Source organism: Lycorma delicatula, chromosome 2, assembly GCF_047948215.1.
Source record: "Lycorma delicatula isolate Av1 chromosome 2, ASM4794821v1, whole genome shotgun sequence".
NCBI lineage: Eukaryota > Metazoa > Arthropoda > Insecta > Hemiptera > Fulgoridae > Lycorma > Lycorma delicatula.
In genome coordinates this window covers 83571004-83597055 of record NC_134456.1, presented here as the reverse complement: position 1 = coordinate 83597055, position 26052 = coordinate 83571004, and the positions used below count along the sequence as shown (strand labels likewise).

Sequence of the window (26052 nt, the reverse complement as noted above, 5' to 3'; positions counted from 1 at the left end):
ATCATTAAATCGAATTAACAAAAAGTATTATATTTATATAAAATTATAAACATTTTAAATTAAGATGTGTGTGTAAGCCGTGCATCAGAAACAACCCACAGTTGCACAACTTTCCTGGAAAGTGGCTTTAGCCATGTAATGGAAAAGTCTTACAACTGTGTTATCAGCTATTTTTCCGGGAGGACAATTTTGTTGTTTATATATCATCCATACTTTTCCTTATGTGCCAAAATTTGCAAAATGACTAAATATGCTTCCTTAAAAAAGCATTTTCTGTAATAAAGGCATCTAAAGTACTATAGAAGGCATCTTCTACTCGAGCTAAAGAATTTTTTTTGCCATAGTGAAACAAAGTATATATTTTTAATAATGACTTTTAAATGATTTAAACATAATATTCATGTCAATTTATTGATATTAAAAAAAAAGAATCGATTAATATAATATATATATGAACTATATTTTTTTAAGTTTAAAGTTTTCATTCAATATATTTTGTGACAATAAACATTTAGTTTAATAATAAATGATTAAAATTTTCTCTTTCTATCTTGAGGTAGTATGATATAAATTGTAATAATCTGATGAATCAATTATTTATTTTTCCTAATGTGTAGATTGCAATTTGTTCAACTAGTGAACGGTAAGCAACTCCCTCCATGGTCCAATGAAATGAGTATAACATGTATGACATGTGAATAAGATATAGTCTTGTACAGTTTTTTGCCAACCATTTAAGGTTAATTGAACCTCAACCAACAAAGTATACCGCTATCCGCTTTCTAATATTCAAATCAATATAAAAGTAACTAATTTTTACTATGATTTGACCCTCAGAATTTTAATTTCAAAAATCAGCTGTTAAACAAGTGATTGCAATAATGAGTTTACTATTATTATTATTATTAAAAATTTAACATAGAAATTATGTGGACACTGTATATATATATCCTCTGATGAAATCTGTACTTAAAAATTTATAATCTATTTGTAAATAAATCAGTACATAAAATGGATTGATTTAGAATTTCAGCATTTGAATTTATTTATAGTTCTGATAAAAAGTTCTAAACTCTAGTATAAAAAAGTTTTTTATCTTATCCATTTTTTGTAGCTATTATCTTTCACCAACCTTTGATTTAATTTCCTGTGTTGTGTACAAGATTCCAATATTTCTGTTGTATTTAAGCGATCTCTAGAAGTCCTTTTCTTAAAGACGATTACTAACAACCACGATGATCTAAACTTCTTACATGAAGTCAATATTTCCCTTATTCAGCATTAATTACACTTATTTTAAATTGAAAGCAAAGTTAAAAGGAGCAAATTTTGGCAGATAAGGAAGGTATGTGTGATTTATATTCAATAAAATTAATCTAGGAAGTGAGCAGTTACTTTGTTGTAAAAAAGAACAAGCTGTTGTAGTTGTGCCACTGGTCTGGTTGCTGGTATAGTAAGTCCTCTTCAGGTGCTTTTAAATAGTTATGTAAATTATAAATTGATTTTTCTACTAGAAAGAACGAACTCATTTAGGTGCACTCTTCTGTAACATTGAAAATAAAATTACACCTTGATTGTTGAGCTTCTGATCAGCCTAACTGGTAATAAATAAATTTCTTTAAATCATGATGACTTTAATATATTGGTTACAGTTTTACTTTATAATGAAGATGCCCCATGAAATACATTCTCACGATTAGTTCTCCAGACAGTAATCCCAAGTGGCATATTAGTGTACTTTATGAATCGCCAACTAAAGTCAAGGAACTCACTAGTTGATGTTACCATAAAACTGTGCTTGGTGTTGTGTGTAAAACATAATTTACATGGAGTAGTGGCAGTTTAAAAATTTAGTGATATTTTTTTATTAGCAAGGTAAAAAATCCTTATTATAAAAAATTAAAACCAAAAAAATATTATGCTTTTAGATTAACAGATTTATTGAATTTGCTGCGATTTTATTTTTACAAATTGATGTTGCATAATTTTCTGTTAGCTACCTTTTTTTAACCTCCGGGTCCACAGTTAAGACTTTTTTTCTGCAGAGGATGAGATGAATGCTTTGTAGCTTGTTGAAAAATACCATGCCTGACAGGTATTCGAACCCAGGACCTACGGGTGAAAGGCCTAGATGCTACCACTCGTGCCACGGAGGTCGGCTAGCTACCTAACCTGAAATTTATTATTCCACCATTTCTTTACTGAATATTGTAATTCAATGATAAGGTGCTTATTATTTTAGTTCATATTAGCCATTAATTTACATTACTGAGAAAAGTAGTGTTGTATTAGTTTTAGGTCGTAGTGTTTTCCTTCACCAGTTTTTTAATATTAAATGAAATTTAAAATGTATTTAATATTTTATATAAAAATCATATAAATGTTACAGAGTACTACAAAGAGTGATAATGTTGATCTAGCTGATCGAATAATTGATACAGAAAAACGGTGCCTTGAGATACAAGCTGAGAATGAAAAATTGTTAGAAGAACTTAATAATGAAAAAGAGAAAGCAAAGGAAACCTCAGGAGTTGTTGAAAATAATAATGAAGATCTAATGTTGGAATTAGCTGCTCTTAAAGTTAGTTTTATAGATAACCTAATCATTGAAATTAAGTACATTTGTAATTAATCATTAATTAACTAAGTCGCAGTGTTTGCTTTTTTTATTTTATCGTAGAAAGTACTTTCTTATATTTTGGTAGTGCCAATAAAATTTTGTAGTAAATATTATTTTTTCAGGTAAGATAATAATTAATTATTATTATTTTAAAGGTTATTCATTTTACGTTATGATAGTATGAATAGATGGAGCTGTGATGCTATTTTTTCAATTTAATAAATAACTGATTATATTTATACTAAATGTGATAGGAATAATTTGGACACTCTAAGTAGGACTTTGACATTGTTTAGCAGTCAGATCAACCGTCTTAGCTTGATAATAAGAAAGCCCCATGAGATAAAAAAGAAACTGAATTTTTTAAGTTGATAAAAATGGTAAGTACTCATAGTCTTTGTGGTGTTATTACCATGCAATAATTGTATAATACAATCATATTCCAAGAAAAGATGATTCACAGATCAATGTAGCACATTAGAATCCTTGTCCTGTGTGCTGGTTACCACAAACAAAAATTATTAAAAATCCTGAAATAATGAGTTAAGTTTTAAATTGTATAATTTGCAAAGTACAGTTTTTGGGTGGAAAAACCATAGCATTCATGATTGTTTTGAATTTGTGTTTATTCTTTAAAGAGAAGTATTTAGCTTCTAAGAGTGAAATTTTACAGTATTTTAGTAGCAAAATTTTACAGTATTTTGAGTAGTGTGTATAATTTACACCCTACTCAAGCAAGAAAACAACAAGATGGTTTGTAATAGATTTAATTAGTGGTGCTATTGCTGATGATGTATATATTTATCAAAGTTATGTTGTCAAAAAAGTTAAGTTGACATCCTGTAAACAATTTTTGTGTCAAAAGAGTCTTTATTTTCTTTTACAATCATAGTTTATTAAATTTTTAATCACTTACAAGGTTTGCCCAAAAATGAAATCTAACTCTTTCAAAATTATTTTATTGTTGTATATAACACAATCAGATTTGTCTCTTTCAACGTAGTCCCTTTTACTGTTATTTCCATTCTTTCAGCAGTTATTCAATTATTTTAAATTCATTCGGATATTTATTTTCATGGAATAGGCTGCACACATTTTCTTTAATCTCTTTTATAGTATTTGCCTTCATCTCAGAAGCAGAAAGAAGCTTGTGGTGAGTATCCATGTTCTAATTACCCCCACCGCCTTACTCAATGTTATATTTCATCTAGATACAACTCTTCATGACGATGAACACATTTATAATGAAGGATACCTTCCTAATCAAAAAAGGTGATCAACACACTCTACACAGCTTATATATTCTAGCCCATAAACATATTGCAATATTTTCTGAGTATCTTTAAATACTTGTCCAATTAAACAAAATTTCATACAGTCTTTTTGTGTTCAAGAATCTTAATTTTATGCATATAAAAAAATATAATTTGCAAACTGGAAATGAAAATGCACTGGCACAAGTGAAACGAGTTTCAATATATGTTATGCTATTTTAATTTTGTTTTTTTAGTTAAATATTTTATAAGAATAAATTATTCTTTTCTTAAAAGTTATTCTTTAAACAAAATTTTCATTAACATTTTTTGTATCAAAAAGAAAATAATTTTTTTTTTGTTTAATAATTACTTTGTATTTGATTTATTAAGGAAACTCCATTATTATATAGCTTACTGCATTTAAAATTATTTTTTCTAATAATAAACAAAACTTAAACACCACAGAAATTAAATTGAATGCACCGCTTCTTTCACTGTTTCGTCAGAGGTAAATCAACGGCCCTCTTTGAGGACCGTTGATTTACACTTAATACCTCTTTGAGTGGACCAAACAAGTGGTAGTCAGAAGATCAGGACTATACGGAGGATGAGCCAGTGCTTCAAAGTTGAGTTTCTGGAGCATCTCATCAGTGTGGGCAGTAGTATGTGGACAGGCATTGTGTGCAACAACACAACACCTTACGACAGCAGTCCTCAGCGTTTGCTTTGAATTGCAGGCTTCAGCTTGGCAGTAAGCATCTCACTGTAACGCGCACTGTTTATTGTCATGCCCCTTTCCTCATAATGCTCCAGTAATGGGCCTTGTGAGTCCCAAAAACCATCAGTTTTCCTGTGGATGGTTGGGTCTTGAACTTATTTTTGCAGGGTGAATTTGGATGTTTCCATTCCATACAATAATTGTATGGAACTCTCTGGCTCATAATGATGGATCCATGTTTCATTACCAGTGATGATTCTGTCTAAGACGATAGTTTTGTTCATAGACTGTTTATTACCAGAGCAATCCAAATATTTTTGGCAGATGTTCAAGCACGTTTGTTTATGCAACTGTGTGAGTTGTCTTGGGACCCATCTTGCACAGACTTTATGAAACCTAAGTCTGCTGTGGATGATTTTGTATTGCATTTTGATTTGCAGAATAGTTATTCGTCTGTCTAAGAAAACCATGTCACGTGTACCCTCAATGTTTTCCTCATTTGTGGCGGTAAACGGTCGTCCAGCTCCTTCATCATGTGTAACACTGTGCGACCATTTTTTAAGTTTTCAATCCATTCGTTGACACTCCATTGCGGCAACACACTGTTTCCATACTGTACTGAAAGTCTTCGATGAATTTCTGCCCCTGTTACACCTTCCGACCACAAAAAACGGATCGCTGAACGTTGCTCTTCTTTGGTGCAAACAGAAAGCAGAGCAGCCATGGTTAACAACAGGGCAGCGATAATAGAACTAACCTGGCAACCTCAAACCTGCACAGACATAACAACAATTAAACCACACATGCGTCATCTGCGCAACACAACAGTACTACCAACATAAACAAAAATATAACTAAATTGCAGTTAATAATTGTGTATGAGATTGTAAAAAAAATAGCTGAACATTTTTTATTGTGCATGAACAGAGATTTTTAGTGATGTGCGTTGGCAGCATTGTGTTATACATAATCACATTTTCTTGGATTGTTGGTATTTCATTTAGTTTTCATGTTATTGTTATTTGAGTGCAACATGTTAAAGTGTTGGTAGTGATTTTTCTAATGTATGATTTTCAGGAGCAACGATACAACATAAAATTTTGCGTGAAACTGGAGAAATGTTTCAACGTTTGAAAGAAGTGTACGAAGATGATGCCCTGAGTCTTATGCTATGTTACGAATGGTTTTCACGATTTAAAAGTGGTCGTCAGTCAATTGAAGATAACCCTCGACCAGAAAGGTCGACATCAACTGATGACACCTGCAGTCAAAAAATCAATGATCTGATTCGTGCAAATCGCCAGTTGTCTATCAGAGAACTTGCAGAGAGTTTAGCATCTTGATTGGATCATGCCATGACATTTTGCTTGAAAACTTGAACATGCATCAAGTTGTAGCAAAGTTTGTTCCCTTTGATGACTGATCTGCAGATAGAACGTCAAGTGAAGAAACATCCACTTGACATTCTCTTGATTCAAGGTGATGATAAAACATTCATGCAAAAGGATCATAATGGGAGATGAAAGCTGGGCTTACGGCTATGACATAGAAACAAAAGTTCAGTCATCAAATTAATTGGAAAAGGATCTTCACACCCCAAAAAAGCACTTAAGTCTCAATCTCAATCCAATATCAAAGTGATGCTTTCTGTTTTTTTCAGTTTTAATGGAATTAAAATTCCTTCACCACGATGAAGCGTTTGCACACTTGGCTTTGTCAATTTGTCAGTTTTGTGCCAAAAATCGGATGACTGCCCTCCCTCAGCCTCCCTACTCATCAGATGTGGCTTCTTGCAATTTTTTCTTTCGAAAATTAAAACTAGTGATGAAAGGACACCGTTTTAAGACTGTTGATGACATTAAAGCAAATTCGTCATGGACCTTAAAAGCTACTTCAAACGAAGCTATCCAGGAGTACTTTGCAAAATGGAAACACTGCTGGGAAAAGTGTGTGAGTGGAGTACTTTGAAGGGAACGAAGACCCAATAATCTGTAAAATTAATAAAAAAATAAAGTTCAGTTATTTTCTGAACAGACATCATAATGTATTCACACAAGTATGTAAGATTTGCTGCTGTTCACGATCTCAGTTATCTGCAGTAAGCCTTACAATGTATCATTTGCAGATGCTACAGATGTACCATAATGATAAGTGCGTTTTTATACTCTGCTGTTTCCGCATTTTACCCAGTTTTATTAGTATTTTATATCATTAATATTACTAGGAATTTATTTGTGTTAAAAACATTATTCAAGTTCATTCATTGCAAATATTAAATATATGTGTTCAAATAACTGAATAACATATCTCCATTTTGTATTAGGTATGTAAACATATTTGTAATTTTTTATATTTTTATATTATATTCTATGTTAGCTTATTTTTTATTTGATTACTTAGTTAAATGTTAAAAACTTTTATTTATTTCTTGTATCTACAGGAAGAACTAGCTGCAGAGAAAAAGAAAACTGAATCATTAGAGGACACATTACGGACAAATCAGAAAGAAAGAGATGAGGCACAATTACGCAATGCACAGATTTCACAAGAGATGCAACTAACCCGTCAACAATTACATTCACAGCAACAGGAATCAGATGAACTGTACAAGAGTCTTAACAATCAGTTGAATGAGAAAATTCAGGTTTGTAAGTTAATGGTTTATATTTTAAAATTTGAATGCAGTTGCTACTATTTTAGTAAATATTAAACATATTTTATTTAAATTTTTTAAGGTAATATTTTCATGATTTAATCATTTTTGAATTTAAATTTTGTTGATAATTTATTATATATTATGAGCAGACGCGTTGTATTAACAGTAACAATAATCTTTTAAATTATCTGAAAGTGCAAATCACTGTCTGCTGTTAATAATTTTTTTATAGTTAATATAGAATAAGTATAAAATTTAGTGAAAGCGTTTTCAACAGATTTCATCTTTGTGTTCATTGTGAATGATTGCGAGCATAAAAATAATGCAAAATTTTACATCATTTGGTATAACATTATTTGAATGTTTTTATTTTTAGTAAAACTTTTTCTGTTATTTTTAGTTATTAAAAATGAACAATTTTAATATCGCATCTTGTGAATTTTTTTTAGGAATTAGAACGCATTAGAACAGAATTTTTAAAAGAAGAAGAACATGCATCTACTGCTTATGAGCAAGAATTACAAGCCAAAGTAAATGATCTTGAAGTTCAATTAAATGACAAGAATAAGGTAAACAATAATTACAGCTGTTATTACTTAACTGAATGTAAGTTTTCTTCTGTTATTTATGCTACAATTTTCATCTCTTTTGATCTACATACCAGTTATACCTGTAGATTAGGTTTTGTATATATTGATATTTTTGATTTTACTTGTTTTTTAAATTAGATGTGAAGTAAAATGATGAGTGCCGTATATCTTGAAGGAGGTGGAGTTTTGTAAAGTTTATTCTTATGAGTAATCCAAAATACTGTCAATAAAGTTTTTACCTTTAACAGTGTTTTTTTTTTTTATTTTCATAATTTTTGCCTCTATAACACTTATAAATATTTTTAACTTATTTTAAACTTCACACAATTTTTTGCCTAAGAAAAAATGTACAGTTTTTAGCAACTAAACTGACTAACAATGTTCAGAAATAAATTAAAAATACCCCTATTAGTAAATGTAAGAAACTAGTTATATTTTTTTAATATTATATAAAAAGTAATTTATAAGAAAAATAAATAAAAATATAAGTGAAAAGAAACAATTATTTATAAAGCACTTAACAAACTCCAATAAAGCAAAACATAAAAAGTAGAAGAAAAACATTATTAATATTAATGGTAATCAAAGAACTAAGTGACCAAAAAGCAAAATGAAATGAAGACTTGGAAGAGAATGAAAAAATCAATTTCTTAAAATTTCTTTTTAATTTATCTTTTTATGAAATATGGTAAATATATAGAATTATTTTTACTTTAGTCCAGATTATTTTAGTGATCAGAAGACCAAATATTGATTGTATACAATGCCTTGCCAAAATTCCTATAAATTATGGCAAAGCACTGCAGCGGATTGTATTTCCTGACTGCATACCTAGTACAGGAAAATATGTTAGAGTTAAGTATGTTGGCAGAGTACTTCAGTATGATTGAATTTATATGAATTTTAAGATTGTTTTTTGATTTAACAGATCAGTCTAGAATGTAACCTAATTATGGAGATGTAGAATTTTTTTTAAATTTTGTTAACAATATTTTTCTATTTATTCATTATGTTTTGATGTGGAGAATATATAATTATGTAAAAATAATCATTAAAATAATAAATAACAAAAATAAAAATAGAACTTGAAATTAAAGACTAAAAGTTTAACAATTAGAAAAAAATAAAATTTGTAAATAACCTATATATTATATTTAATTTTTTATTTCAGATGGTACGTGTTCTACAACAAAGACTTAACGACCTGAAAAAAACATTGCAGAGAGAACTGAAGTCATCTGATCCGGGGGGAGGAGGAGGAGGTGGAAGTATTCTTACTGGGAGCAGCAATGGAGGTGGTAATAATGGTGCTGGAGGAGGAGGTAACAATGGTGGTGGGAGTAACAGTGGTGGTATGGAAATGAATCATTCTACGACTTCCATACCTCTTCGCAATTCAACACCTCTTGATGATGATGTTAATTTTAAATATCTCAAACATGTTTTAATCAAGTTCCTCACTAGCAGAGAGTATGAGGTAATGTGACATTAAGGTTATATTAAATAATTTAAATTATTCAAGGAAATATTTATTACAAATATTGCACACATATATTATATAGAATGGGTGGTAGTTATAACAAAACTATACAGTAGCTTCTAGCTTATGTAATTTCATTGTACCAGTGTTTTTACTTAGCCCAAAAAATCCTCATCAGTGATATTAATCTAGCAGTGCCTTGAATAATTCCTTTAATGTAATGATGATTTTAAAAATCAATATATTTTATATTTGCTCATGCTTAATATATTATATTTATATTCTTATATTAAAATATATTTAATTTAGATAAACTTGCACCTGTATTTTATGTTAGCATCAGAACTGTATATAAGATAAAGAAAATACATGGTGTGCCAGTTAATATTTGAGACTGAAACTATTAAGGAATAATCAATAAATCAAAAATATTTATTGTTTCCTTCATTCATTACAGTCTTCGTCTGCTTGTGTGCAGCTATTCTACTGTTCATGTGGATGCCCAAGAAAATGCTTCCTTTAGAATTGCCTTTGGAACCCCTGCAAATAGCGAGGGATTACTGTATACAAAAAATTACTAAAATCCATATCTTATAAATTAAAATTAATAGCTGAGATGTTTTATCATCTTGGTCATCGAACTAAAATGAAAATTTCCGGAGATATTTATTCTGATACTGCAGAGGTTTCTGTGAAAGTACCTTACTAAACTTTTAAGAAAACAAAACAGTGTAAAAAATAATTGTTATACATACTTTACCTTTTTGACTTTTTTGCTATTTACTTGAATGTGTTTACAATAAATCATAAATGTTACTTGAATGTTCTGAAAATAAATCATTGTCAGAACACATGATTTATTAAAGCCCTTAATTTTTTTTTTAAAAGCCCTTAAAAATTACATAACATAGTCTGCATACTTGTAACTACACTGAGTCTTGTAATTACTCATAACGCTTTTATTCATTGCAGATAGTGCATGCAACTCACTTCTTGAAAGCCATTTTGAAGAGGTTAGAAAATGAGAGAAATATATTTTTATTTTATTATATGTAATGGCAAAAAAAAGTTAAATGTCTAGTGTTAAAGTAATGGTTTTTATTGAACTGTTACTACTATTTGTACTGTAAACAAATTTTGGTACTTACGTATTAACGCCACCGCAGCTACAGCTGAGGTTATGTTGACTTTCTGTACTGACAAATCGTACGTATATCAAAATAACCTAAATAAATATAACCTACGCTCGCTTTGCTCGCTAACCTCTTACATATTAATACCACCGCAGCTACAGCTTTATTTAAAAACAAAGTAGTCAATCGAATTTCAGTGGATTAACGTTAATTGGATTTCGGTGCTATAACATTACGGTTATATTATTAATAAGTTGTATATATTATGCATATTTAATGTTAATTATAAGAGGTTAGCGAGCGAAGTGAGCATAGGTTATATCTAGTTAGGTTATTTTGATATATGTACGATTTGTCAGTACACGAAGTCAACATATACGTACGAAGTCAACATAACCTAAACAGCAGCTGTAGCTGCGGTGGCGTTAATATGTAAGTACCAAAATTTTTACCATAAAGCTGTTACTAAAATACTGTGCAGTTATGCCGAGTCATATATTTTTAAGGTTTATAAATTCTTCACCTGAGTTATGAACTTTATTCATCAGAAGAATTCACTGTTACAATTAAATTACATGCATTCAAGGAAACACCAGCAATGTTAAAAAGGTACATTTTGTTAATTACAGGTAGATTAGGTTTAATTAAAACCTAATCCTAGGTTTTAAACCTATATTATGTAAATTTTTAATTTTAGGTTTAATACATGTAAATTACAGGTTAGATTATCTACCTATTATTTTTAGTAAAATGTTAAAAACTTTTGATAGAAATCCTTTTAGAACTATTAAGAATTGCTAGACCTGTAACACTTAAATGATTCTTAATTCTTGGCTTCTGGTAACAGTTGCTGTAGTTTATTTTGTTTTGTAATTTTAATTAGATTTATGGTTAGTTTTTTGTTTATCCACAAGATGGTGGATATGCCTGTCTTTCTTTTTTCTGTTTAGCTTCCAGAACCACCGTACAGTATCTACCAGTAACCACGATCTAGTATTTAACTGCCTTTACTAGGATTTGAATCTTAAAACTCTTGACTTTGAAATCAGCTGACTTGCGATGACAAGTTAACAATCGGTTAACTCCTTAATCACTAGACTAGCCTGGTGTTAGATGTGCCTAACAAAATGTGATGTTTTTCACACAAGCCATGTGTATGAAACTTAATTTTATTTCATTTTAGAGTGAAAGGTTATTCTTTTTCAATTAAAGAAATAAAAATTATTATGTTATTAGGCACAGCACCTGACACGAGCAGTTGCAACATTGTTAAAATTTTCACCAGAGGAGGAACGCTTATTACGTGACACACTTGATTGGAAGATGTCTTGGTTTGGATCACGCCCTCGCCTTCCAAAATATAAATCTATTCCTGACAGCTGATTTGGTTAACTCACCTCAAGTGTTCAATTTATACAAAATGTTTTTACCACAGTTTGTTTGTGATTCTAACAGCTCATTAATATGCTTAATTACTTATACATTAGTATGGTTTTTTACTGTAAATGGTACGAGGTATTGTAAATTATATATTAAACCAGTTGTTAATGAATAGATAACTGTTGTGATTGTTATGACATTTTCAGGAAATTATTAAAAAAATAAACATCTAAAAATTCTAAATATATATATATATATATATTGAGAGAGGGTTCTGGTAAATCATTTAGATTGTTATACAGTAAGTGATAATTTTATACCAATAAAAAAAAAAACCGTAAAATAAACTCAAGTATTTGAATAAGCTTAATGTAATGAATTTTTTGTTTGTTTTTCTATAAAGAGAACTTTTAATTGTAAAATGTTAAGTATAACTATGAAATTTTTTAATATAGTTCTAAATTTCTTTTTTAACGTCATAAGTTTGCTCTGGTATTTATTCAAATTTAAATGTAAATTTGCATGTTTAGGAACAGCAAAAATCGTGATGAAAAATAATATTACATAGAGAAGTCTCATTAATTTAAAATTTAAGGAATTGCTAAAAAAAATTCAATAAATGAAATTTATGGGTTGCTCTAATCAATTTTCTTCTTACTTTTAAATCTGGTAATTAAGTATTTAACACAATATGCTATATTAATGAACTTTAATGAATAAATATTGCATAAATATTTTTAATTAAAAGCATATGTAACAATATTGTCCTCTACTGACTGGAAGAAACCAATGGTTTATTTTTTTGAATTTTCCAATGACAGCATATTTTCTTTTTAACTGTTGTTAATGCAATTGAATATTTTTCTTTCTGTCAGTGTTTCCCTAAAATTTAAACCAGTTCTACCAGTTTCCATATTATCCTTCTCCTTAAACTCTAAATCACCAACAGTTTCTTTTAAGTTATGTAATTTGTATTTATTACTTACTATTTTTTCCACAGAAAAAACAAAATATGTAACAAATTAATTCATGTTTTACAGTAGTTTTTCTTCTGTTATATTTCCTTCTAATTCTTCATCATCCTAATCTTTTTATCACTCATGTTGAACTCAGTTACCTATAAACAATTAGAAATGTTTTTAGTTTTTTAAAATCGTAAAATAATTTTAAAAACAATGACATCCAATATATCAATTGATTTCAATGATATGTAAAAAATTGTATGTACGTACCATATTCTGCATTATTGTTTTCTATGCTCCACATCACTTTAAATTTATTTGTAAATGCTATTAACTTATAATGGGCATAACAGGAAGTTCCTGTTTCTTTTTATGGACATTTACTGACAATTATGCATCATTTGAGGATGTACTGCATTTAATTAATTTTTTAAGTTGTTAGCAGCAGAAACATTTATGTTTGATGGAGAATTATGGCAACAATGTAGTTCCGTTGTTTTGTACTACTAAACAAAACACACATACATATTGAAATGGGTGAATCATTGCTAAACAATACTTGTTAATACAGTGGTAGTAAATAGTATCACTTGGCTCTTTACAATACTGTGGTGTTCGTTATACTCTGTCTTTTTTTGCATGAAATTAACTTTTGCTCTAGAAAGAATACTAGAATGATATAGTGTTATAGATGTTGAAGTAGATGATAATCAAAAAGCTAGCTAAAGGTGTTACATTGCTTTAAAATGCAAGAATCAGTTGACAATCGATTCAAATGAGTATCAGCGATACTGTTGCATGTTACAAATTGTTTTAACTAAGAAGAAAACTGTTGCTTGTTTAAAAATTTATTATTTACAGTTATTTAAAAAGAGTATAAACTCATACATTAATTAGTTTTTTCTAATTTCATTGTTTCTTTTTTGTACATTACCTTATTGTGATAAGATCCATATGGTTCTTATTAATAATTAAATACATTTTCTATCGATAAAATAAAGCACAACAGTATAAACGTGATATTCAGAAAATTTCTTAAGATCATCTTAAAAAAAACTTTTTTTTCATGACATGTGGTAACATGAAATGCAATTAATATGTGGTAATTAAATATTTATGCAATAATTTACCAAAGAGTATTGACTTACAAATACCCAGTAGAAACAAATTATGTTTACAAATTGAGGACTTCCTGTAAATGTGAAATGCACATTTTTTATTTTACGTAAAACTAAATAAATACTTTAGTACTAATATTGATGGTTAATGAAGTATCATAACTTTTAATAGAAGGTTCAGTTTAATATTATTTTATGTAGGAAAATGTCAGGAACAACAAATAATTTGGAAAAATATGAAATATTTTTAATTACAGAGGTTTTGTGTATATATATTCTGAAAGAAAAAAATGATATTATTTCTTAATTAGTTAAAATTAGTCTACTCAGTTGTGAAGTAATTTACGTTTCATTTATGAAACTTTCTTGACATGACTTTTTTATTAGTATTAAAGTCACTTTGAAATTTTCTTTCAAAATGTTCACTGTAATGAAATTTAAAATAAATTGATGTAGTATAGAATTCATTTGCCAAAGTTATTATGTTGATTGTTCATAATTAAAATTGGTTCATCAGAAAACTTATATGAAAAAATGTTAATGTTAAACTATTACTCAACTGCCATATTATATTATGTAACATTGTTTATAATTTAATATTGTGCTTAATGTTGTATTTTTATCAATTACTAGTAATAACATACTTATATCAGGGATATATTTTTTTGAATTATTATGAAAAAAAATCCTTACTTGTAATTGTGTAATAAAAACTAGTGAATGAAGTAATCCATGTAGATAGTATTACATAAAAGTGTAAGTGGTATTTGAATATAATGGTAATAAATGTGTGCATTTCATGAGTAATCATGTAAGTATGTTATTGTGCCACATGGTTATAAAAATTCTTTCAATTACTTTATTTACTTTTAATTTGTTTTAAATTAATTATCACCCAAAAAATACAAAATATTTTAATGTCCAAGGCACTTTTTGAGGCCACTAATTTAATACTTAGAATATTTTAAATACTTATTTATATGTAAAATATCTGTTAAAACTATGTTAAATACTTTTAGAACTTGATATTTACAGTTTTCTTTAGAAAGTGTTTTTCTTTGTGAAGATAAGGTTAATGATAATTACTTATTTACATTTTAATTTCATAAACATTATTTGCATAGAGATATTTGAAGATAATTTTATTAGATGATATTTTCATCAGTTATCTGTAAGTAAATCAGTACCTTTCCAGGCTCAAGCATAACCAGAGAAAGATATCAGGATATATTTCCCCTGAAATTAGTAGAGTTTGACCTCTTGTTTACCAGATGTATCACAATAGCAATGAACCTCCTCTCCCTATCACCAATATGCAATAAAAAAGCTTTGTTTGTGAAAAAAGTTCTCCTGATGAATAAATCTTTATCTCTTTAATTCTGTCTTATTTTAATCTTTTTTTCATTGGAGTAGGGTAAATCTCGAGATTTACCACCAACCCATACTGTCCCTATTGTCTGGACACCACCAACTCATACTGGTGGTAGTACCTCAATTTCTACAAACCTTTACAAAACCTTTCCACCTTCATCACATAAGCATTGGACCTGACTGCAAGGCATGTGCACAGTTCTTATGTTGCATGTGATAAAAATCGCATACATGAGATAGTGGGGTGAAAAGGCACTCCAAAAAAGCACCTGCTGTCTATATTTGATATTTGAGGGATAATCTTCCCTCACTTTTCATTTTTTAAAATTCTTACCACCTTGCCTTCTATGATGATCCAGTTCTTACTGAAGAGAAGCATATATCTGACAGTGTTTTCTGTACTCAGTATGCCAGCTTGACAAGAGCGCTTTATTTTCTTGCCCTCCACCTAATGCCCTCATATACTGTGTGCTCAAAAGTGTCCATACCATCATCGCAATAAACACATTGGTTTGTATAACTTCTGATAACCTTTAAACATCCATGGCCCATCAGGAATTGGGTCAACTCATATTCGAACATTCTAAAGTCCCATTGGGATCACAGTCTAACTTCAGGTATCAATTTCTTGGTTCGTCTACCCTTTGTGGTGGCATCCTACTTGGCTTGCCATTGGCATACCATCAATTCAACTGCTTGGTGTTTCTATATCCCCCTCGCTCCAGTCCATTAGCTTAGTCGACCCACTAGATCAAGAGGAGGTATGCCGACCACAGCCAATACAGGATCTGTCAATACTGATTGGTAACCGCTACACATATGTAATGCCAGTCTCCTTTTTACTCCTTCCTTACCCTCACCTATTGTACCACCAGTCCCTGCACCAAACCAACATTGTGTTAAGGATGACAGAATTTGTGAAATGTGAGTAAATCCTCCTCTTTTTTTTTAACCTTTTTTAAACACTCCCAAGATGACCAGCCCACGCTAAAAAGCTTAACAACACAGACACCTCAGAGTGTTGAGGCAGCGTAGTCTGCCCTCCCTAGCTCATCCGTACTCTGACATCCCATTGGGGTCTCCCGTGCCTCCTCGAAAACATACTAATCACCTCTTCTAGTGATCAGAATGTTTCTCTGCAGGGGAGCTACCCTTCCCGTCCCTATCCTACCTGATTCAGAAACGCATTTTGTGTGTCCTTCACAGTTACGCATCCCCTTATGCACACCTTGAGGGTCCCCTATGCCATCATCAGGAGCTCCGACTCACCCACTCTTGCACGTGAGTAGGCTTGAACACCCTAGGCATAGAGGCGCCTCCCTGGTCCTACACAGCGACCACATATTTTTATTTTTTTTTAAATTCCTTGTATCCCTTCATTCTCAATTTCTGTACCCCAGCCCCTGCTCCCTAGGACATAGGTACTCCATCTTGCCTTACCACCTGGTTGTTATAATGCATCCACCTCCCTGGCGGCAGCCACTCAAAAATCTCTATATGTATATGCAAACAACTTAAACCTACGGAATTACACGTATGATTTCCCCAATATGATACTCATATGACTCATCCGTACGTATTGGCTTACTTGATGAAAAACTTAACCTATACAATAACTATAATAATGATTGCACTGTCTACAGCAGCGTGGCGCATAATATATGTCGCCCATACCCAACTGGTGCCATACATGATCCACATACATAATACATGAAACATTAATACTACATTCGCTGAATAATACACAATACCATGAATAATACAAATCAATGAATACTACATACTACAAGATAATACATCATACATAATACTATGAATCTTACATAATTAATGGATATTTTACAATAAAATAAATAATACATAATACACTAAACTATACATGATAAAGTGAATACTATGATTCATGAATAATGCACTCTACAATAAAGATTACAAATACAATGGATACTACATGATATTCTGAATAACACGATGAATACGAAATACAATAAATACTGCGTAATACAATGAATTTACATAGTACTGAGTATTATATAATAACATAATAATACACAATACTAAGAAATACATCATAAATAGAGTACTACACAATTCATAAATAATTCACACAACAACAATAATATAAAATACAATGAACAGTAACTGACACCATACGTAATACTTCATAATCAACATAAGACATTATCAAGATGGACTCGTACCTGTGCTCTATCTCCCACGACCCCTCATTACTTGTTGTGCCATGTCCCCCTCAGCGTCAGCAGTAGAGCGCTGCAGAAAATATCTCCCCCACTCCATGTCCATCGGTATACCCGGCATAGCATATTCAAACAGCATGAGCAAAGACAAAATAATACAACAATTCCTAACCTAACATAGTACATTAACAAATACAGAAATAAAACACATTTTGACACCTCTGATGACATCGAGGGCTGTGTGCAAGTGAAGGGGGTACTTCCTCCCTCTTCGCTGTTAGTACGAGACGAGCCACTCTCTCTACCTTCCTCCATCCATTCTCACTGGAGCATGTGTCTGACAACATTATCTGTTGTTATGACCACCGGAATCTGACGTCTCTCGTTCTTCCACCCGACACAGTCGAACCAGGTGTGACATCCTCCTCTTAGAGTACCTCGACTTGACTGTATTGCTCATTAATACTATTAATTACCATTACTGTTTTTTGGCCTTTTCAACCACCTCCTTAATGCGAGTCTGGAAGGATCTTTATGTCCAACCAGACTTCCAGGTACTTTATTTGCATTAGAAGGAACAATATCCTCTTAACTCTGTATAAACTGGATTGGTTGGATCCTCTTCCTACCCATCATAAGTATGGGCTTGGTCTTTTCAACCACCATCTGTAGGTCATTTTCATTCATTCAGTCTCTGACTTAGAGAATAAAATTCCAGTCATCATCACTTTTTCTTCAGTCCTTATAATAATCTCTGGTGCTGTGGTATACCAAGTCTAATCTGCACCCTAAGCTGGCTTCACAGATGTCCTGATTACTCTGTCCAATCAGTAGTCTTACAATATCCTCCATAGATATGAAGTTATGACCCTTCTTTTCAGTTTTCTGAACACTACCTAAACACTTCCTCACACCAATCAGTATTACTGCCAAAATCATTCTCTTGTATTGATTCCCGATGTCAGTCTGATCAGCATGGCAAACAACCCTAGTATCACTGATGAACATACCTGGTCTGAATCCATATTGCCATGGACCCAGAACCCAGAACCCAGAACCCTTCCTCCTTGGCATCCAGCGTTCTGTAAACAATTTTGCAATATTGTTCAATAGGTAAAGTGGTTTAAATGCAGATAGTCACCAACAGGTCTCCCTCTTTCTTCAAGAGCACAAGCTTAGCCTCCCTCCAGCCAGGAAAGAGATCCTAATTAGGAATATGCTGTTGAAAGTCTCCAGCACTTGATTTGGCGCTGTCTTGATGGCTATCTTTACCACCTCAACTGGCATGTGACAGGTCCTGGATTTTTCCGAGACTATATATACTTGCTAACTGCAAACTGTTCAAATTATCTTCATGACTCCTCCATTATATTTTAGTAGGTAAAACCACTCTAACCAAACTTTTTTTTATTAACCCATTCGGACTAAATTTTTCCAGAAAATGGAGGTTCTTGTGAATTGTTTTTTTGTTTTTTAGAGTACTGAATGCCTTGCTATTGAAGATTACTATTATTATACCTTTTTTAAAGTAGATAAAACTACTTTTTAAAGTAGAAATGTAAAATTAACAAAACATTTAATAAAGTGAAAACTAATTTAAAAAAAATAAATTATTTTCTGTAAGCTTTATTTAATTATATTACCAGCGTATATGTAATTTCAATCGTAGTTGTTAAAATTTTTTTGCATTGATTCTACTCAAAAATAATAGTGAGAGGAAATCCATTTATTCAGTTTAATTAATGTCAGTAGAGGGAAAGATATTTGAAGATGTAAAACTTTCTATTCGTTTACTTACAAAATATGACCTTCAGCAGGAGCAGGTGCATGGCGGTGTAGTTGTCTTTGTATATCTTTTTCAATTTTTCAGGACTGATCCACACAGTGAAATTATAAAATGGGTTTAAAAATCCTCTGGGTATACTAAGATTAAAGTGTGTTTTAAAATAATTTTTGGTTGATTACTCCAAACAATATGTGCCCATTAAAAGATAAGTTAGCATCTGCATTCCTATGTGGGAAGAGGAGAGTATGAAGCTTTTTATACTAATTAAGTTATATTTTAATGCAAACAGCAATTCAATGCTGTCTCCCATATAATTCTGTTGTTGGACCCATAATTTAATATTCTGGCCTTATGATCGTAGGATACAACAAGCTACAGTTATCCTTAGTATTTGAACACGAGATCCAGCTGTCCGTGGATCTTGAATCAACAAAGCTGCAATATAGAGTTGGAACTTCTTGAATATAATGTGAATACTGAGTCAATTACTGATTAATTTGTGGAGAAAATCTCAATTTTTTTTTAAATTATAAAAATTGCAGTATGTTTAAATCTTGTACTATTTCAATCCCCTGCCGAATATTTAATTTATTCTGTATTAAATTACATTGAATATTTACAATAATCGGTGATCACTTACTTATGTAGATTGAAAATTATTTTTTAGAATATTTTTTTATAAATTAAACATTGCACATAAACTATTTTCAAAGATATTAAGTCTAATTTCTGAGAAAATTATCATAAAAAATTTGCTAACGTACTCTAGTATATTTTGTATTTGTATAAAAGAGTAGATAAGTTTAACAGAGTAATTGAAGTAGTTTTTGAGATCTTCTACTAACAGGTTGTTGCCATTTGTCACAAAAAAGGGATATGTCACTTTTTGGGACAAAAAGGGATATGTCAGTTTGTTCCTTTTTGTTTTAAACATGTTGTCTCACCAAATTTACTATAATAGTAATACTTTATAACATCTATGTACTAATATTGTTATATTCATAACTAACAGCATGTTCCTCCAAATTCAGTACACAGTGAAATGGGCAAGTGAATTATATACAATAGAAAATTGTGTCCCATATCTGGTAAACCAAGATTAAAACAAACTAAAGAAAAAACATAATGCAATTACTGTATTTACAAAAAAGAACTACACGAATGTTTATTACAAACTGCACATTTAGTTGACACTTTTCTTGCATGTGTGTAGCTACATAAATTCATACTTTTTTAGCAACTACTTTGCGGTAACATAAAACATATCTGCTTCGGTTATATTTTTCTAATGAATGCTTAATTATTGGGGTTTCAATTCGAGAAGATGGTATGTATAGCAATGATTGCACTATGCTCTCCCATAAATGAGAGATTTTTATTTTATTGCCAATAACTTTCATGTACAATAGCAATGCATTCACTATTCAAATATTAAGCAGGATTTCAAAGACAATTTTCTGATAGCATTTTTGTGAGCGTCTTAGACTGGAATTGTATAATTGCTAATTGGTTGGTTACATCTGTAAAAGATTTTCCATTGTTATATTTGAATATGACTTTTGGCTTTATTTTTCCATTTTTTTTCTTCAAATGAAGGCCTCTGTACTTAACACAAATATCTTTTTTGTCTTTCTATTTTATCTTCAATGAACTTTTACACTTACAGACTTGCCTCTCTTGATTTTCTCTTTTATGACAGGTACTGGATTTTTCGTCCTGTTCTTAATGTGCCAACAAGATGTGTTAAAACAAGCATTTAATTTATGAGCAAGCTCAAGAGAAGTACACAGATTATCAATATATAACATGGGATTTTTTCTGATTAAAATTTCTGATTGGGATTACAGATTAACATTGCTTAAAATTTTTCTCCATCCAGTCAACTCATGGTTTTATTTTATACAAGCGGTCACCTGGGAGAGCTGTTTTATTATCTAAAAAGTGTAAATTATTAATTCAAACCGATTATGACTCATAATGTCAGGCACCTTGTGTTATACATTTCATCATTATGCCAAGAATCACTGATGTCTGACATTTTTACTAGACTTAATGTAAAGCAAAATTTCAAGAAACATTTTCATTTCTTCATTGCACGTATTAACCCATTTGTTGTGATGAGAATTAGCATACTAAACTGTTTATTAAATTGTCATCCAAAAATAAAAATAAACTGTAGAATCATGTGTTAATGTATCTATTAAATATGAATTGATGCCAAGGTTATCACCATTACAAATAATCAATGTTATCATCATTGTTATCCCATTAATATTAAAATTGTCACTTAAAGCCATAGCACCTTTTTTTAACACAGTTGTGTTTCAACACAACTATCATCAGAGTTTTGTTTCATTATTCAAAATGAAATGTGGATCTTCAACAGAGCCATCAACAAAATCATCATTTGAATACAAATCACCTTCCAAATAATTTTGTATTTGCAACACGCTAAGATAAAGTTAATGACTCATTTTTACAAATAACAGTGTGTCTTTTAAAATTGTTTTAAACAACAATAGTTGTTTGTATAACTATTTACACAGAAAAATGGCTAGTTAAACTTAACACTCGTTTCCATACACAATCATAAACATAAACTCAAGCTAGTTTTCAAAAAGGCTAGAACATGACAGAACAAAGAGGAATTCTATTTATATATGGCCATCATAAACTGCTGCAAATATTGTTAAAATATGATTCAGAATAAACTGCTAAAAAGAATTTTTTAATCCTAACTATATTGGAAGATTTAAGAAATAAGATTATTAACATCACATTGTAAAACATGAACGCGTTCCAATTATATGTCAGATCTTATTGAAAACTTTAACATTTGTGTCCCATTTTTGGGTCACAGCAGCATTGGTAAAGTTACAGGTGTGTTCCATTTTGGAGACACAATTATAAAAAGAGTAAAACATAAAAAATACCTTGGCAGTCAACCTGTTGAAATATCAAATAAATATAAATAATGAGTATAATGCTCAAATGATTTAATTTCAAATTCCAGCATTGTGGTGTTTTAAGTTAATACAGTATTGTGAGTTTGGTGAAATGAAGCAGTGGATGGTGAATGATAAGACTTTAAGAATTGTTTTGATTTTGTAATTTTATATTGTAGTTAACAATTGTTTTATTTTGTAAACTGCTAATAATACAATATGTACAATAAATCTAATGAATAATTTAAATTTGTGCTTATATTTTTATCTCTATAGAAGTAAATCTATGTATAACATTCACATTTGGAAATATGCACACATAACTTTTAAGTAATGTTTATTTCTTTTTTAATTATAACTTGATGTCATTTATTAATTTTAAAGTACTTCAAATTAATTAATTTAGTTTCATTTAACTTAATCACGAATGAAAACAATGATGCATATTATTCATTTACTTGTGCATAAGAAAGAAAGAAAGAAAGAGAAAATTTGTTTTCTGAAGTCAACCAATTTATAGTATGGGTTTGTATCATATCAAAGTAGTAGTTTTGATCTCAATAAATAGTTTCCTGTAATACAGTTTGCCAATTTGTTTTAGTAGCTGTGTCAGTATTTTTCCTTATATGTAACAAGTAAAATTAATTAAAGTAGTAAATCTTTTGTTTAGTAAATATTGCAGTATTATATAATTAATATTTTAAGCAATAAAAACAATAATTTGTCATTTTATTATTATCATTTTTATTGTTACTGTATATTTACTTATATAGTTTGTTTTTATGTTTGTAAATTTTGATTAAGATAAAAAGTCATTTTAAGATTATTCTTTTTAATTTTATTATTAGTTTTATTATTCAAGGCAGTTATGTATATTTATATAATACGTGTAATATTTAAGAAATTTTTGAATTTTATTTCAATTTTGTAAATATATATTCTTTTTTTTAAAACAAGTTATTTATAATGGTTTTAAAATGAATTATTTTTTATTCCGATTGTAAGAAAATACTGATGTTTAGTATTATGATGTACTGTTGTTTATTATATCATAATAAAATTGCTGGAAAAGCAAATCCATGGCTAACCAAAGACTAATTCAATGTATGTTAATAACATTTAGTTAATGGGTGATATTAACTAAATGCAGAAAGTAACTTTTTCATTAGATATAAGTTTCTTCTAAATATTTATGTTTTACTTTTATAGAATACTTATAACTGTTTAATTTTGTTGAAATCCTAAGGTTCTAAAGTTTGAGTAACTGGATTTTATGGTTGTATAACACCTTGCCAGCGATCCTGCAGACTGGGCTCCTTGCTTTGGTGGTACATCATTTAAAAAAACATTGTTAGTTCTAGGATCTGAGATGAATAATCATTGAATCCAGTAAAAAGCGGTATTTCTTAATATGAATTAGAACTATTTTTATTTAAATTTAGTTATTTCTTTACTCTGAAAAAAAAGTAGAAAAAGATTTTGATCTGCTTCAATTATTAAAATGAAAAAAAATATATATATCATATCTATACATTTAAAGGACATTTGTCCTTTTTCCCACATTTAGACAAACAACATTAAAAAATAATAAGACAAATATTAAAATTTACCTTTAGTGATAAGACATAATGATTAACCATCATTATGTGATGGTGAGTGGTATAAACATTATTTATATTATACAAACTCAAATTAATCTGTTAAAACATAGGTTAATTTATTTTATCCAATGAAATCAATTGTTGGCATACTGTTTAAAATTATAATTAATAATTCTACATTTTTTCCAGAATAATTGATGATGAAAATTATTTTAAAGTAACTCTTCAAAATGTTTTCATTCATTCTTACAGGCAAATCAGTATTGTTCCAAATAAGAGAAAAATAATATAGAAAATAAATTTTATTACAAGTGACAAATATTTGTGCAAAACATGAATCGATGCAAAGCAGGACTTTATGTTTAGAACACAAAATCAGAATTCTCTTTTTGAATTATACTGCCTGCACATCTCCAAATTTTTATAAACTGAGGAATATGAATCTTACCGATTGTCCTAACCTCATTTCGTTCACCAACAACACATATTTTTGTAGGCTTTAATAGTACAGGTCTTCCTCTTGATTTCTTGAAGTATAATCACCAACAGTTACCCGACCAATCGTAGTTGGAAATTAATTTCTGACTATTTGATTTTTATTCTATGAGTAAACTAATTGTAGTTTACTTTAATTTTTGTCCATGACCAAACAATTTAGCAGATCCAGTGCCACAATTTCATTGACTTCCTGTAACTTAGTATATATTCACAATATAGATCATATCTATTTACATCGCCCATTAAGGTATTATAAACTTTCATAGACTTCTGGACAAGTTACTTCATGCTCTTCCTGTAACTTAGTATATATTCACAATATAGATCATATCTATTTACATCGCCCATTAAGGTATTATAAACTTTCATAGACTTCTGGACAAGTTACTTCATGCTCTTCCTGTAACTTAGTATATATTCACAATATAGATCATATCTATTTACATCGCCCATTAAGGTATTATAAACTTTCATAGACTTCTGGACAAGTTACTTCATGCTCTTCCTGTAACTTAGTATATATTCACAATATAGATCATATCTATTTACATTGCCCATTAAGGTATTATAAACTTTCATAGACTTCTGGACAAGTTACTTCATGCTGGTTACCTTTAGAATTTTTTCTTTTTACAAAAATAATTTTTTTTGGGTTTTGTGTATTGTCAACATTGTAAAGGATTATTATTCCCTTTTACCCAAATTTGAATTCTCCACTATTCAGTTCCTCATCTCTTTTTTGTCTTTTTACTAGATTTATGAAATTTGGCAGTCCTCTTTGATGTACTCTGATTGTTCCACAAGAATACATTTTTTTCTTCAAAAAAATTATCAAAAGCTACAAGTTTATTCTCTTCTTTGATAATTGATGTAATATAAACAATCACACTTTCAAAAATAGACAATGAATTATCAGTGCCTTCTATGTTAATAACTTTTCTTGTGTGTACCTATAAATTAATAGTAAAATCCTGTTTTAAGATCTGCAAGACACCAAACTTTTATCTCATTTCTTTGGTTTCATAGGCATTTACTGATTTTTTTTTTTAAAGGTTTCATGCTTTCATCTACTGAGAACTGATAAAGGCTCATAAACCTTAGACATATTTGAACACAATATCATTTGAGACAAATGATCTCAATTTCTGCATTTTAACATAACCTCGTTGCCCTTTTGGTATACATTCAGCATTATTATTCAGCATGAATTGCTTCAGTTTTTTTAACTGCTTACAAATCATAAAATTGGCAAATTTCAGGTACACTCAGCGCTGGATCTGAACTCCAATAATTGCACATATATGCCCGTCAAAATTAGATATCGTATGCTTACTTTTAATTTCTCAGCAGTAATTGATATCCAATTCTTCACAATTGTTTTTTTACTCCTAACATCCCTTTCCTGTGTCACATACAAAATTGTCTGATGGACTAGCAAACTATCAAAAAATTCTAACTCTGTTTTCTGCAGTAAGGGCACAAATACATTTAGGTGGAGAATTAAATAATATATTTAGGTTACCAAAATAGCTACAGCCCAACCATAACACACGCAGATAACAATAGCTTACCTGGTTATATATAAATCTTTAAGACAAAATGCTGTAAAATACGATATCCGTAACATCATCAACGTAACCTGTAAACAGCTATTGCAAACAAAATATGTTCGAGTAGTTTTTCTTACTGTTTCTAGACAGAGAGGCATTTTTTCCAATTCTACAACTCGTCCTCAAGATC

The 26052-nt window shown here is 29.9% G+C and overlaps 1 protein-coding gene and 1 long non-coding RNA gene across 5 annotated transcripts in view; one reads left to right on the top strand and one right to left on the bottom strand.

Moving 5' to 3' along the window:
- The window catches only part of Golgin97 (Golgin 97), a 99345-nt gene extending 87294 nt beyond the window's left edge, over nt 1–12051 (top strand). For all 4 annotated transcript variants that reach the window (XM_075355656.1, XM_075355657.1, XM_075355658.1 and 1 more), the window contains 5 exons: nt 2390–2581; nt 7035–7238; nt 7700–7819; nt 9012–9317; nt 11690–12051. In XM_075355656.1, the coding sequence (XP_075211771.1) occupies nt 2390–2581; nt 7035–7238; nt 7700–7819; nt 9012–9317; nt 11690–11836 (969 nt within the window). In that variant the 3' untranslated portion in view covers nt 11837–12051. The remainder of the gene's footprint in view (nt 1–2389; nt 2582–7034; nt 7239–7699; nt 7820–9011; nt 9318–11689) is intronic.
- LOC142318957 (uncharacterized) lies at nt 9728–13181 on the bottom strand. Its single transcript, XR_012755082.1, has 3 exons — nt 13066–13181; nt 12820–12950; nt 9728–9860 (listed from the first exon to the last, which is right to left on the bottom strand). It is a non-coding gene; the product is annotated as an uncharacterized LOC142318957 (long non-coding RNA).
- Nucleotides 13182–26052: the final 12871 nt, after the last annotated feature.